This window comes from Microcebus murinus, chromosome 8, assembly GCF_040939455.1.
Source record: "Microcebus murinus isolate Inina chromosome 8, M.murinus_Inina_mat1.0, whole genome shotgun sequence".
NCBI classification, from domain to species: Eukaryota; Metazoa; Chordata; class Mammalia; order Primates; family Cheirogaleidae; genus Microcebus; species Microcebus murinus.
In genome coordinates, this window is record NC_134111.1 from 107,026,209 (window position 1) to 107,042,463 (window position 16,255).

The window sequence follows — 16,255 nt, forward strand, 5'->3', positions numbered from 1 at the left end:
TAACTTTGTAGCTCACCTTTCCATTTTAAAGAGGTAATCATTGTACTTTCTTACCATTGATTACAGGGTTTTATTTCTTTAAGAATTCTCCTTTTAGGAGCATAAACACTTTGTGGGTACACAGTGAAAAAAACTGGTATTTAAACTTCAAGGAGCATAATGTACTTTGTAACAATGGAGATTTGCCCCTCTCTGCATTTGCATATATGATTTTTTAATTGCAAAAATGATACATACCTATTGATGAAAAATGCAGACATTACAGAAGTGAAAAATAAGAAAGCCCTTGTTCCATCCCACCTCTCCTCAGTCTTTTAATGGTGGTTACCTTTAGATATTTGGTGTACAGCCTTCCAAACTTACTGTGTATAAATGTATACATGAGGTAAGCATGTTTTATAAAACGGAATTATTATATACACTGTATGGAAATGGAGACCATTTCTGTCTGTACATTATGGACTCTATTCCATGATAATACATAGAGAGTTATGTGTTCTTTTTAGGGGTTGCATAATTTTCAGCTATATATTTACCATTATTTTACCGATTCTTGCTGGAGCAAAGGTAAATGCACACTTTAACTTTTGAAATATTTTCAGGTTATTCCCCCAAAGGTGACATACAGTGACTTCCATTCTCCCTAGCGCTCCTGGGAGTGGCTCTTTTCTCACAGACACACCAGTATTAGCATCATTCTAACCCTCTTTGATGGGTGAAAAATGAGATCTCACTGTTTTCATTTTTCTTATTATTAGAGAGGTTTAGCACCTTTTTAAATGCCTAATAGCTATTTGTACTTCTTAATTCATAAGAGCAAAATAAAAGATAAATTATAAATTTTTTCAGTGTGATTGTAGATTGTAACTTTGTTAAATGTCTTTCTATTCAGAAGTTTTTCATTTTTATTTAGTTAAATCCCCTATCTTTCGTTTGTGCTATACTTAGGAAGACTTTACCTTTCCTGAGATGATACAGCTTTCTTCTCTATTTTATTATAGTCTTTAGTCCACTGGAATTCATTTTTGTGAATAGATATAATAGGTATCCAACTTCATTTTTCTTCTAAGTATAGAGCTGATTGCCCTGCCTAATTTTTGAACAGTCCACTCTCTCTTCTCACTAATGTGAAATGCTACCAAATAATAAATGATTCACTGAGATCTTAGGTAAACAGAGACTAGAGGAATCAGCTTTTTAGTAAATATCAAAATTATTTGATAAAATGCTTATCGAAACTAGAAATGGTTTCTTTAGCATAAAGCTACAAAGAAATATGACTGAAAACATACAAAGAGTGTAAAATTAAAGGAATTTTTTTGCTTCATTTTGGTATCAATTTCTGAGCACAGACTCCTTTATTTGCTTTGTGATAATTTGTAACTTTTGTACGCTGGAAGGTAAAGTGAAGCAAGAAATCAAATAAGTTCTTAAATGTGGGAAGTAGCTTTATGCACAGTTTCCATAAATCCTTGTTAGTCATTCAGTCCTCATGATGTTTTCCATCTCTCTCCTCACAGCCTAAATGGGATGGCCAGGTATTACTGACGCAAGTTTGGACGCATTTGAATCTGTTAGAATGTGACTACTTCGGACTGGAGTTTCAAAGCAGCCAGTCCTACTGGGTATGTGCTTTTGATTTGTTTTTAGAAACAGGCTGAGGTATGTTGTAGAATGTTTATGATGTTCATGGTTTACAGAGACCCTTTTGGGGACCTACTGTAATGATATAAGCAAGATATAGTTGGCACATTATTATTATCAAAGCCATGCTATTAAAATATTTTATTGTTAGCTGTAGGGAGCATGTTTGCCTCTGATCTAAGCCTGAATTTTCATCCTCCCCAAATTTGTTTTGTCCATTAGCACATGTGCCAAGGAAATCCCTTCATAAATTATAAAAGCAACCTCTAATACATCCTGCATGAAAATCATTTTAACAGTGGATTTTGAGCAAACTTAACTGGTTATGCTTCATTTTACTTAACAGATGTAACCTTAAAAAGTGTGGGGTTTTAATATTTATAGATAGAACTGTTTTAAAGAAGCATACATCGACCCATTAGTTCAAAAAGCACATCAGTGTTGCAAGTTCTGTTTGCCTTAGCAGGACAGCAGTATTTACCCAAGTTTCTCTACTATGATGACATGGCATGCCTCTTACACAGTAGCCTTCTTATCGATTTGTTGTTTACAAATGTAGTATATGCCAAATATTTAACAAATATTCCCCAAAATAATTATTGGTACTCATCCTATGCATATCAACAGCTACATTCTGTTTGTCTGAGTGGAGTGTCCAGTGTAACAGCAGCCTTAACACCTTCCCACGCTTCCTGGAGTTTCTTTCATCAGGATTCTACTTGTGTGTGAGGGGATTAGAGTCAAAATGTTCCTGTCATAAAAATTTCCCTTCATTATAAACATTTTGTATTTTATAGCATACTTATTAAATAGAGAAATTATTTAATAGCCTTGATCTTCTGTTAAATCCTCTTTAGATTTGGCTTGAACCTATGAAACCCATCATCAGGCAAATACGAAGTAAGTCCTTTGCTAGACTCCTTAAACTTCTGCTCATTTAAAATGCTTTGCCTTAGGATGTTTAAATTCAAGGCACATTCAGGTGGTCATTGTCACCACTGTGTGTGAATAGCAGTAAAGTCATCACTGACATCAGATAAACTTGGAAGTCATTTTGCTGCTTAGTTTTAAACTCACTAGACCAGTTTGGGACAGGTGGGGGCAGTAAATTAAATCAGATGGTTCTAGATGATTTTCTTCAAATTTGGAAGTAACGATATATGCTAGTGTTACCTTAATTCTTGGACAGTGTGCAAAAACAAGTATACAGTTTCACTTCAGGTTATGAAAAGGCATTGAGGAGTCCTCCTTTAAGTAGCATTTTAACAAAATAGTTATAATGTTTTATAATTATAAACTTAATTGTAAGCATAGTTATTTTTGTTAGTCTCTTTATTAAATTTAAAAAATTAAGGCATTATAGTAACACTTCTTAGTTTTTATGTAATTGTATAGGATAAAGCCTCTAGCTGTCTGAATCACCCATAATTTTTTTTAGTGTGGAACTGAGGGAAAAGTATGTGTAGAAGTAACTTTGTTTTGTACTAAATGCCATTTAGGTTGCCATAGCATTTCAGCAGAATAACTCCTCTTTTCTTTTTGCTGAAAGTTACCTGGCTGTTATTAAATTTCAATGCCATGAAGACAATACCAGCTAATGTCTTATGCCTTTTCTTTTTCTTTTTTTTTTTTTTTACCTTTGAATAGCCACATTTTTTTATTAAAAAATATGACCGGGCACCTTTAAATATTAGAGAATTTTGTGGAACTCTTTGACTACTAAAAATGCCTTTTCTTTATAGTAATCAGATTATTCTAGTTCAGTATAGTAAGTGGTGATAACATTTTTCTTTCATTAAAGTATATATGGATTTCAAAAATGTGGGTTTTTTTGTTTTTGTTTTATTTTTTTGGTTTTTTTTTTTTGAGACAGAGTCTCACTCTGCCTGGGCTAGAGTGCCGTGGCATCAGCCTAACCCACAGCAACCTTACACTCCTGGGCTCAAGCAATCTTTCTGCCTCAGCCTCCTGAGTAGCTGGGACGACAGGCAAGTGCCACCATGCCTGGCTAATTTTTTCTATATATTTTTAGTTGGCCAATGAATTTCTTTCTTATTTTTAGTAGAGACGGGGTCTCGCTCTTGCTCAGGCTGGTTTTGGACGACTCCTGGCCTTGAGCGAACCTCCTGCCTCGGCCTCCCAGAGTGCTAGGATTACAGGCGTGAGCCACTTCACCCGGCCTAGAAATGTGTTTTTTAGTTACTACTACTAATAGTGTAAACACCTTAATTAAAAGGAATATATTAAAATTTTTTAATGTATAGTTTCCTACTTCTTTTTAAGGTTTCCTTGGGTGATCTTTGCTTAATGCAAAAGATTTTAAATTTCTCTTTGATATATGTGATCTTGGGTAAGTTCATGTATAGGGAATTTCTTAATATCATCTTATTTGAAAAGATGTGCTTTGACAGTTCATTTGAAAGCACTAGCTCAATAATACAGTAATTTGTAGAAAGAAAGTAAATACAGAGACTGACTTTATTTATGAAGTTTAAATTATTTCTTTCTATAGGGCCAAAGAATGCAATGCTTCGCCTAGCTGTAAAATTTTTCCCACCTGATCCTGGTCAGTTGCAGGAAGAATATACAAGGTAAAGAGCACACAGGGGTCTAGAACTGTTGACAGCAGGGGGCTTGTATTCACCTGTTGTCTCCCACAGCACATGACTCATTGAAAGAATGAATGAGCTGAATATACACAAGAAAATTATAATAAATGTAGAGGAGTTAAAAGGAGCATTTTGGCAGTTGACTCTTGCATAAACACAAATATGACTAGGACTTAGGAGAAAAGTTTTTAGTACAAAATGGAATGGATGTTATTTTGAACCAGTAATTTTGAACTGGTAATTTTGAACCAGTATTCTCCAAATGAGCATAGTTTTATGCATGTTCATAAAGTCCTTAAGAATCTTCCTATGTATGTACTTATTTGTCAACAAGATGCACTTAACTGGCAGAAGTACCCAGTATGATTGTCCTTGTGAATATATGGAGAAGGAAGATTTTAGGTGATTTTGAATTCAAGCTGATTCTTTGCAGAAGTGATTGAAAAAAATGTTAACAGTTGTTTCATCTGGGCAGTTGAATTATAGAAGTATTTTCCTTGTATTTTTTGATACATGTATCACTTCTATAATGAATAAAACAGTAATCTAAAAACAACTCTCTTCCACTGTTTTGTAGTTCCATTCTTTTAAAAAAAAAAATAAAAAAAAATAAATAAAAACAACTCTCAAAACCCAAGGTCAGATATGAGATAAAAGAGAACCATGATGTTGTAGTTGTAGCAGAATGACTTTTTAGCCTTCTTAACTAAAAGTGCATTCATAAATGGATGTCTTATGAACTCTCTCTTTTTTTAATCCGCCCCACCCACCATGCCAGTACTGCAGCACTAAGTCAGAGCAGGAGGCAGGTGAACTCCCTTTTAACGGTTTTTGCAGGTCATCTTAACGTCACAAAATCATTGGATGTCAGCTGCAAGGAAATGGAGAGACCACATTAGTTCAGCCTCTCATTTTGTAGGTTGAGGAAACTAAACTTCAAGGATGGCAAAAGAGTATTTTTGTGAATGAACACAGATTTTATCTTGATAGTATATTAAATGTCTGACGTTTACCAAAAAAAAGTCCCTTTTGAGGGAATCACTTTCAAATATATGTAACTGAGAATTATGGGTAACAGAGAGTGTCCCCTAATTCAGGATCCTGGGTCTAAGTCTTAAGACTCATAACAGGAAGTCAGTTTTATAGTTACCCCCTTTTCTCCTATTTTTATGCAGAAACGTCCTAATTTTTATTTCTAAAAAAGTACATGTTTTGGTAAAAGAAAAAATTTTTTTTTTTTTTTTTTTTTTTTTGAGACAGAGTCTCACTTTGTTGCCCAGGCTAGAGTGAGTGCCGTGGCGTCAGCCTGGCTCACAGCAACCTCAATCTCCGGGGCTCAGCGATCCTACTGCCTCAGCCTCCCGAGTAGCTGGGACTACAGGCATGCGCCACCATGCCCGGCTAATTTTTTGTATATATATTTTTAGTTGGTCAATTAATTTATTTCTATTTTTGGTAGAGACGGGGTCTCGCTGGTTTCGAACTCCTGACCTTGAGCAATCCGCCCGCCTCGGCCTCCCAAAGTGCGAAAAAATTTTTTAAATAAAGCCATGTAAAAAATAAAAGCTCTCTATCACTACCCACCAACCCCACTTTCTGTAAGCACCACTGTTTGAGTGTGTATCTTCTAGATAAATGCACAGATATACAATAAACATGTAAACATAGGCCTTAAAGAAATCATTATGTTATAAAGTAGTATCAAAGGATACATATTAAACTGTAGGTTGATTTTTTTTTCCCCACTTAATAGCATACCATGGACACCTTTCCATATTAGTATATATGGCTATAACCTAATTTATTTAACCAATCTCCTGTTTGTGCATATTTATATTGTTTCCAATTTTCTCTGTTATGCTGCAAAGAAACATTATTATCCACATGCGTTTTTGTTGGAATATTACTATAGGAAAGATTCGTAAAGACGAATTGCTGAGTTAAAGGGTATGCACATTTTAATTTGAAAGAATTTTTAATAGGTTGCTTAGAGTGTAAATTCCAGTAGAGTCAGGGAGTTGGTCTTGTTCACCATTGTATTTCCAGCTCCAGGAATAGTACCTAGAACATAATACATGCTCAATAATTATTTGTTAATGGAATAAATAAATATATAAATATTTTCGAATTTACCTTCTCCTGTTACATTCTCACTAATGATATTCCAGAGTGCCTGTTTCTCAGATCCTAGCCAAAACTAAATATTATCAATCTGTTAAAAAATTTGACAACCACATTTTAAGTTATGTCTTAATCATATGTCTCTGCTGTTTCATCCAAAATCGTGTGTGCAATTTTGTATGTGTGACAGGAATAATATGAATTTGTGAACTTCCTCCTTGAAGGTATTGCTACAGATAGTGTAATTACACACTATATGATATGCCTGAAAAGGCTAACGTTACTTTTCTGTTGTTTGTGTTGGAGTGCCTCTGTGTGCTCAGCACTTTCTGTGTACTCTCTGCTGTGTGAGACTCAGTCTGCTGAATTGGTTTGTCATCTGACCTTTACTTGGTGACCACTTGTTGCGTGACAGGCCTTTTGTGACTTTGCCTATTTTGTGATGGCCCTGCGTTTTGCTCACTATTAGGTTGCTGCTGCTTCTTGGGGCTTGTTTGCTCTCTTGCTGCAGAAACAAGTCTGTATTATGTTCATAGAACATTTGAGTTGAGCCCTGTCTTGTTTTTAACCCCCTTCTAGATACTTGTTTGCCTTGCAACTGAAGAGAGACCTGCTGGAGGAGCGTCTGACCTGCGCCAGCACCACAGCAGCCCTCCTCACGTCCCACCTTCTGCAGTGTTAGTATCTAGTGTCTCCCCCTGGGGGGAGGGAAGGGGAGCATCTGCTGACGATGTCACAGGTGCACCAGCGCCAGGGACTGTACTTAGTTAGGTGCTGCTGCACATGCATAGTTAGCGAGCGCAATCAAGAATGAGGGATTTCAATCCCAGTACTTTTCTATAAAGCTAAAGATTAACTTCTACAAAGGGAACTCCTTGAGTCACATAGTCTGCACCTAGCAAGGAGACATTCGAGGCCATTCATTCTTCTGGGCTGTCGCTCATTTATCCCTGTATGCATTTTAACAATAATACATCTTCAGTTATACCAACCAAACTGTCAGTATACCCTGAAAAGGGCCTCATTAGGATAAAAGTTATGATCCTTTATGATTAGTTAAGCATAAACCATGAAGGAAAAGGAAAACATTGCTTCAGTATCTCACATGGATCAAAAGATGGTTCAGAAGTATATGAAGAATTATAGTTACTTCAAAAATAAACTATAGGCCAGGCACGGTGGCTCATGCTTGTAATCTTAGCACTCTGGGAGGCCGAGGTGGGAGGATCACTCAAGGTCAGGAGTTCAAGACCAGCCTGAGCAAGAGCGAGACCCCATCTCTACTAAAAAATAAAAAGAAATTAGCTGGACAACTAAAAATATATAGAAAAAACTAGGCAGGCATGGTGGCGCATACCTGTAGTCCCAGCTACTTGGGAGGCTGAGACAGAAAGATCGCTTGAGTCCAGGAGTTTGAGGTTGCTGTGAGGTAGGCTGACACCACAGCACTCTAGCCCAGACAATAGAGTGAGACTCTGTCTCAAAAAAAATAAATAAACTGAGAGAAGTGTTAAGAGGTTTCAAGAAATGGTTGTGTGTCTTCTTCCTGTGGACTTAGGAAGCCACCAGCTGTAGGAATAGAGAGAAGAAAATACATTGTGTCTGGACTAAAGGCTGAACCACAACTTCCTAGCACAGAACCAATGTTTCTGAAATTTCAATGCAAGAAATATGATGTAGAAAGTTTCAGAAATTTTAAGAATTAATAAGTATGTGGGTTATTTGTAGTTTCCTTGGTTCTTTCCCAGACATACCTTCAAATGCAAATTTTATCATGGGTTTGCTGTCCTATACTATGGGACTTATTGACTATCATTAATAAAAGTTTTCAAAGTAAATTGGTTTTTTTTTTCATTTGGCCTGAAGACTTGTCAGACAGACAGATGGCTTTTCAGTGGGTTCTTTGAAACTGTTGTTTAGTAATGGCATTTGCTTAAGGGTTCTGTATGGTTGAGTGAGACTTAAATTGTAATAACTTGGTCCAACTATAATGTTTACCTTAGACATACACTGCTCAGATTGAAGGACCCTAAAGATACATCACAACTAAATGCAGTATATGATTCTGAATTGGGTCTTTTGGTATTAAAAAAAAATTGGGCGGTGGGCAAAATGTAAACAAGCTCTGAGTCCGGGGTAGAGCAGCAGATTGTGGCCCCTTTCCTGATCTGAGTGGTTTCACTGTGGTTGTGGGTCAGAATGTCATAGTTTGTGGGAAATCTAGACTAAAGTGTGAAAGGCATCATGTTGGCAATTCACTCTCAAATAGTTTGAAGAAGGAAAAGCTCTTGTACTGTACTTGTAACTTTTCTGTGAATTTGAATTTGTTTCAAAACAACGTATATTGCTTTAAATTATTGGACTTTACTACTGTTTTTAAAACATTTATAGCCTTGGAATATATGAGATTAGAAACCAACATTATTCCTCAAGAAATTTGAAAAGCCCTGAAGGAAAAGATGATTTAAAAAACATTATCCTGGCCGGGCGCTGTGGCTCACGCCTGTAATCCTAGCTCTTGGGAGGCCGAGGCGGGCGGATTGCTCAAGGTCAGGAGTTCAAAACCAGCCTGAGCAAGAGCGAGACCCCGTTTCTACTATAAATAGAAAGAAATTAATTGGCCAACTGATATATATATAAAAAAAAAAAATTAGCCGGGCATGGTGGCGCATGCCTGTAGTCCCAGCTACTTGGGAGGCTGAGGCAGAAGGATCACTCGAGCCCAGGAGTTTGAGGTTGCTGTGAGCTAGGCTGACGCCACGGCACTCACTCTAGCCTGGGCAACAAAGCGAGACTCTGTCTCAAAAAAAAAAAAAAAAACATTATCCTGAAACAAATAAAATACATTATCCTGATCACAGGATGTCTTGAGACAACTTAAATATAAAATGTGGTTTAAAAATAATAATAAACAGGCCAGGCACAGTGGCTCACACCTATAATCCCAGCTCTCTGGGAGGCCAAGGTGGGAGGATCGCTTAACCTCAGGAGTTTGAGACTACCCTGAGCAAGAGCAAGTGAGCTGCAACCTCAAACTTCTAGGCTCAAGTGATCCTCCTGCCTCAGCCTCCCGAGTAGCTGGGACTACAGGTGCACACCACAACTCCTGGCTAATTTTTCTATAATATTTTTAGTAGAGATGGGGTCTTGCTACCCAGGCAACAGGTGAGACTCTCAAAAAAAAAAAAAAAGAAAAAGAAACTTAATCTCCCTTCTGATTCCCCCCTTCATATCAAATAAAATTTTTTAAAAAACTAAATAAATAAATAAACATATTAAACTCACAGCTCTATCTTTGCCTCCCAGAGTTATTCAACAGAGTCTTTGTTCTTTGAGTCAGGCAAAATTCTCTTCACCTGCCTTTATATTTGCCTTATAATAGCATAAAATATTTGGAAAAAAATAAAATAGAAACTCTTACTTTTTTAGGAATATACTATTTTACTACAGATTTAAGATAATTGCTTTTTACTTTTAATTTATGCATTGAAATATACAATTGCTTATAGTTTACCTTATTTGAAAATTAGAATTACTGATTTTTTTTTTTTTTTCATGTTTAACAATCTTTAATTCAAATGTAAAAGTTCAATACAAGCCATTTGTAGGGCTTGGGATTTGTTCTTTTTTTAAAAACAAGAAATGGGGAAATGCAACAAAATGATCTTTCCACTTTTCAAAAACTTTCAAGGAAAGAATCATAGGGCCATAAAATATCCATTTAACCAAACCCTCTTCCACCCCCTACTGATTTTTATTATCTCATCTCAGCGGAAATAGGAGATTATGATGAAACCCTGGATCGAGAGCACCTCAAAGCCAATGATTATTTGCCCAGCCAGGAGCACTGTCTGGAGAAGATACTGGAATTTCATCGGAAGCACATGTAAGTCGGTCAGAATTGGCTGGGACACACTGTTACCACAACAGTGACTAAATGCCGCATAACCCAAAGGGAGCTATTGTTAAGGCTTCTGCCAGATTCCGATGAGTGAGGACTGTTGCTCCCTGGAGGTGACAGGTCCCACACGGAGTCTCATGCTGGCTCAGTGCTCCCTCACGCCTGCCAGGTGAGCTGCTTTAGGAGGGGCCGGCAAGGACATCCCGGGCTGGAGAGGAGGATGCTTGCCAGCGGTGGTCCCCTGCGGCCTGGCAGGAGCTGTGCTGTGTCCCTGCAGTGTGGCAGGAGGGTCCTCGATGAGGAAGCAGCCGTACTGTGGGAGGGGGGCCAGGATCTTGTGGAGCTCATGGCATCTGCCTGTGTTGAGTGCTGGCAGCTCTTTGACTTACTGTGTTTCCGTCTCTCTGAGACTCGACACTAGTATGTTTTTCTGGATTGAAGTGAAGGAGACCTGGAGCAGGTGTGCTAGGGGAAGGGGGACTGAAAGATGCCACAGGAAAGGGCTGTGGGCTCTGGCAAGAGGTGGCTGGGGGCTCTTTCCACCATAGGGAGAGCTCACCTGGAGAAAGTCACTCTGGAGGACTTAGCCCTGCTTTGCGAGGGAGCCTGTTGAGATGCAAGTTTATTTTGTCAGATAATGCCACGTATTAAGTAGTTAAAGCAGTACTGGAATCTACTGACGGCTGCCCTTTCACGCCGTCAGCCAAGTTTTGAGTGCCAACTACGTAGTGGTCACTGTAGTTGTCGGCACTTGGAGAATGGGTTTGAATAGCACGACCAAGAGTCCTACTTTCATGGACCTCACTGCTCACAGTACTTGGGGAGTGCCTTTTGTGTGCCTGGCATCGTGACAGACACTGGATACACAAATAACCCTGCAGGTGGGAATCCTGCATGTTTAGCGTATAGAGAAAGCGTAGCTCATGCACGGTGAGCTAAAGGACAGACAGCACCTGCCCCGAGGGCATTTGGTGGTTCAGTGTGAGGGTATGGGAAGGATTGAGAAGATGCTCAGGGAGACTTCTGCGGAGCTAAACAGGGAAAGTTGGGGAGGAGGCATTCTAGGCAAAGCACCAGCCTGGGAAGGGGGGTTGGAGGTTCCTGCCTGACACTGACAGTTTAGTTCAGGGGCTGGAGCAAGTACAAGTGTTGGCTGATGGAGGAGGCGCAGTGGTGGCAATTGTGGACAGCACTACAAGCATTTGTGTGTGATCTTTAAACCCCCCACCTGCATGTGCAGAATAAGACTGAGTGTCCTGTCTTAGATACCACAATCTGGGGTACCTCTGCGTGTCAGTGCTTTGGCTGTGAGGCCACACGGCTGGTCTGACCTGAGGAAGCTGCTGTCTCAGTGCGCCTTAGAGCTCTGGCTCCACTTTCCTGGATGTTTTTGGCTTCGCCTCTTTGACATGTTGCCTTTACTGTGGTTGGTAGCAAGGAAGGTGCACCTGTTCTGAATGTCACATCCAGACCCGACAACCTGTGGAGGAAGGGTCCTCTCCAAGTGTCAGCCTGAGTCACAGGCTCTTCCCTCTAGGAAATAGTCACTGGTTTGGGATTTGTTCCTGGAGTTGAAGAGAGGTTTCTCCCTGCTGAGACACGCAGAGCAGGCTGGACATGAGAAAGAATAGATTGGGCACTGTACTGGGAAGTGTCCAACTGTGGTGACAGCCCCAGGGGACAGATGAATTTGGGATGCTGGGGAGAACATTGTCAGCAGAGAGGCCATAGGAACCTGTGCATTGGTGTGGTCAACAAGAGAGCAGGTAGACACAGAGCAGGAAGAGGTGAGCCCAGGAGGAACCCCTGCTGAGCTAACCTTAAGAGGCTAAGTAAAGAGGCACCCACAGGGGCCCTGAGCAGCCAGGAGCATGGGGGGCACAGGGCTGGTAGAGTGTTTAGGAAAGTGGCTACAGCCCCTTGGGTTGAGGCTTTCCACTAGGCCTGGGAGGTGAGGACAGAAGCATGTCTGTGAGCTTGGCAGCATGGGGGTGCCTGTGGCCTTGGGCAGCTTTGGTGCTGCCAAAGGGGTGGATTCTTGGTTCATGCACACTGAAAGTGCGGTGAAGAAGTGTTACATTGAGAAGCCCACCTGTGGAAGGGAGCAAAGAACTAGACCTCAAGGTAGCTATGTGTGTGTGGTTATGTTGCTGTATGTACTTGTGTGCCTGTGTGTTCATAATTGTTCATATGTGTCCCTATGCATGCATTGTGCATGTGTTTGAGTGGCTTAGGTATACATGTGTGTTGTGTACTGTGGTCATGTACGTACACACTTTTGCCTGTGCATGTGTGTGCCTCTGTTTGCATGGTATATATGTGCTTGAGAGTGTATGTGTGTGTCTTAAGGTACATGCTTTAAAAACTCTAGAAAGCCGGTAGGAGAAGGGCAAGTTCAGTGCTCTGCCTCATACAGGAATATGGCTGGACTCTGCTGAGTAAGCCGGGAAGCAGTAGCTCAGCTCTGTCTCTGGGCAATCACTGTGTTAATACACTAACTGGGTCTACTATAGTCATCAGAAGCTTACCACACATGCTTTTCTGTTAATCATTTTTTGTATAGGCTTTTAAAAAGACAATTGATGTAGTTTGGATACATGGCCCCTCAGAATCTCACATTGATATTTGATCCCCAAGGTTGGATGCGGGGAACGTGAGCTGGGTTTGGACTGCTGTGAGACAGGTTAGTTTATCCTATTGATGATGGGTTGTTGCCATGGTAACCCTGCTCAGTGTTAGAGAAACCACAGGTTCTGACGTTTGGTGTACACGCTTGGCTGAGAGGAGCCAGTGGGGCGAAGCTGCCATCTGTGGGATTGTGACTAAACACCTGTAAGTCAGAATCCCGCCTAGGCGGAAGGATAGGGGAGCACCATAGAGCCTCAGATGGCCTCAGAGAGCCAGTGCCCTGCCACCCGGTGCAGAGCGCCCCTCATCCTGGGCGACAGGGTGTGGCCAGAAAGGCAGCCACCCCCTTGCCCGTAGTGCAGTGCGTGTGCATGGAGAACCTGGTGCTAAACCATTTGTGGATGACCTGCTTATGGGTCAGGGTTTCGTAGGTAGCAGAGCAGCTCCCCCTCTGCAATCTATTGAAAGTCAGCCCTGGACACTAAAAAAAAAAGAAGAAAGAAAGAAAGAAAAAATCTTCACTAATAGCCTTATGAATAAATGCAACTTCCAGAGTTGAGACTTCTTGGAAAGTGGTTATCCCACACACTAGATGTTACTTGTTGACAATGATTTATTAAAATAAGAGCTAGTAGGTGTCTTCTATATCATATTCAAAGAACGTAAATTTTAGGGAAAGGATAGAAATCACAGGAACTGCATAACCCAAATAGTTGCATTTTTCATCAAAGATTCAAAAGCTTAGGCATTTGGAAGTAAGAATGGAAAAAACTGTCAATGGAAGATCCCATGTGTAGGATTCAGGCATCGAACATGGCTTCCTAGCAGAACATCTTCTCTTCGCACCAGCTGCAACTTGGCGTGAGCGTCACTGTTCTGGAGGCTGTTCAGTGGAGTGCAGTCTGTGCTCGATTTCCTCTTCCCATGATGTGACCATCAGGCCTGGACTCAATAAGCATACTGAATGTTGGAAGACCTTTACGTAGATAAAACCAGTTGTTCACAGCCGGGCGCAGTGGCTCACACCTGTAATCCTAGCACTCTGGGAGGCCGAGGCGGGCAGATTGCTTGAGGTCAGGAGTTCAAAACTAGCCTGAGCAAGGGCGAGACCCCGTCTCTACTATAAATAAAAAGAAATTAATTGGCCAACTAATATATATAGAAAAAATTAGCTGGGCATGGTGGTGCATGCCTGTAGTCCCAGCTACTCGGGAGGCTGAGGCAGCAGGATCCCTTGAGCCCAGGAGTTTGAGGTTGCTGTGAGCTAGGCTGACGCCACGGCACTCACTCTAGCCTGGGCAGCAAAGCCCAGTTCGTTTGACTGTGTGATTCTTATAAAAGTGATTTTGTTTTTTGTTTTTCTCGTGAGACAGGGTCTTGTTCTGTCACTTTGGCTAGAGTGCAGTGGCATCATCAGAGCTCAGTGTAACCTCAAACTCCTGGCCTCAAGCAGTCCTTCCACCTTGGCCCCCCAAAGTGCTAGGATTACAGGTTTGAGCTACCGCACTTAGCCTAAAAGTGTATTCTAAAAGTTAAAATTGCACATTATGGAAATACTTTTTTAAAGCATTAAAATGGGTTTAATAAGATACTAATGTTATCTGTGGTATTTCTTCTGATTTAATGTTTGTCTCTGTATGTAATGTTTACATATAACCTTGTCACTATCAAGAGCAAATCATAAGGCTGAGTATCTAATGAATGCAGAGGAAACATTCCACAGTATGAAGTGAATTATGGAAGAGAAGGAAATTGCTGATTTATTTGGCCTGCATGTTTGCAATATTGTTTTTGTAGTAGGTAAATATATAGGTAGTGAATAATCTACCCTCTGAAAACACAAAGCCTTCTTTGTTTATTTTGTTTGTTTTCCTGAACACTTCTATAATACATTTTGCTTTTTCAGAAATTAAGTGTTTTTAGCGATGTGATCATACTGTCCTTCACTATAGGGGCCAGACGCCTGCTGAGTCAGATTTCCAGGTGCTTGAAATTGCACGAAAGTTGGAAATGTACGGCATCAGATTTCACACGGCTTCTGACAGAGAAGGAACCAAGATTAACCTGGCAGTTTCCCACATGGGTGTTCTTGTGTTCCAGGTAGGCTGGGGGACGGGCAGGGTGGTGGTGTGCTGCAACCTGGTGGGGCTCGTTTTTACAGACCTTGGGAAATGTTTATTCGGATGAGTAAGGTCTCGGGTTAGGAAGAGGAGCTTTGTGTGTCATCTGATTTGACTTTGTACTCAGTGGGAAAACAAGTGTGACCCTCACTATCATGGAACCTGCTTCCTGACTGACCCTGCACCCTGTCCTGCCCACTGATCCCCACCCCTGGACTCCCCACTGCCTCCCACCCTACTAGGACTGCCCGTTGACCTCCAGGGCTGCGCACTGTCCCCTGGGACTGCCCGCTCCTCTTGGGGTACCCAGTGTTCCCTATCCTCTTAGAATTCTAAACTTCGACTCCGGCTCTTCCCCGTGGAGCAGTCTCTGCTGTGGGTGTAAACTATGTGAGACTATGAGAGCTATGTAACGGGTCGCAGTTATCATTTAAACAACAGAATACACTAGAAAGTATCAGAGGGCTCTGTATGTGAAGAGTCAACGTTGTCTTACAGAGTGTCTGTATTAGCTGTGATGTGAAGGGACATCGTTCTGTTTGTGGTTATGTGTGTATTGGTGTTTGTGATGTCAAAGAAGTTTGCAAGTCAAAGTTTGAAGGCTTCTCCTAGGCTAGCACAACCTAGGAGGAGTTTTACTCCTTATTCAGGCCCTCCACCTCTGTTAAGGCTGGTGAGAGGCTCCCAGAGCCCTCTCTTAGCAAACTAAATGTATCAGGCTCCTGTGATCCCCTCCTTGTGGGAGCACTCCCGTCACTGGCCCTTGTAAAATATTGTGCCCCTGATTGACATCCTAAGGAGGTCTGCTCTGTGCTGAGTGTCGTGGGAGTTTCCATGCATAGGAGTCTGGGACCAGGTGCCTGGACCTGTGGGTCTTGTCTTCTGTGGGCTCCTTTTAACCTGTGATCACCTGAAACCCTTTGTCTGATTCAGGCCTCCCTTATCAAGCCTGCTTGTTTTCCTTTCCTTTTCCTTTATTTTTGTTAACCTAACCATAAAATTTCAATTTCCTGTCAGAAAAAAATTAAATTTTGAACCTAGAATGTTAATTGTGTTATATGCCATACTCAGTATGATCAGAGACTAATAAACACCCAAGCCATGCCTACCAAGTAAACACCCAAGCCTGCCATGCCACCCAAGCGCCTGCCAGTAACAGTTCCCACCTGGTGCAGGGTTTAAAACCACACATCCAAACTGAGCCCTTGGCATATTTCTAGAAAAGGACAAAT

At 40.9% G+C, this 16,255-nt stretch overlaps 1 protein-coding gene across 3 annotated transcripts in view; it reads left to right on the forward strand.

The window, feature by feature from the left end:
- FARP2 (FERM, ARH/RhoGEF and pleckstrin domain protein 2) overlaps positions 1–16,255 on the forward strand; it is a 123,065-nt gene that overhangs the window by 52,419 nt on the left and 54,391 nt on the right. For all 3 annotated transcript variants that reach the window (XM_076006128.1, XM_012755609.2, XM_076006129.1), the window contains 6 exons: positions 1,521–1,625; positions 2,502–2,544; positions 4,157–4,235; positions 6,954–7,051; positions 10,146–10,260; positions 14,856–15,003. In XM_076006128.1, coding sequence (XP_075862243.1) covers positions 1,521–1,625; positions 2,502–2,544; positions 4,157–4,235; positions 6,954–7,051; positions 10,146–10,260; positions 14,856–15,003 — 588 coding nt within the window. The remainder of the gene's footprint in view (positions 1–1,520; positions 1,626–2,501; positions 2,545–4,156; positions 4,236–6,953; positions 7,052–10,145; positions 10,261–14,855; positions 15,004–16,255) is intronic.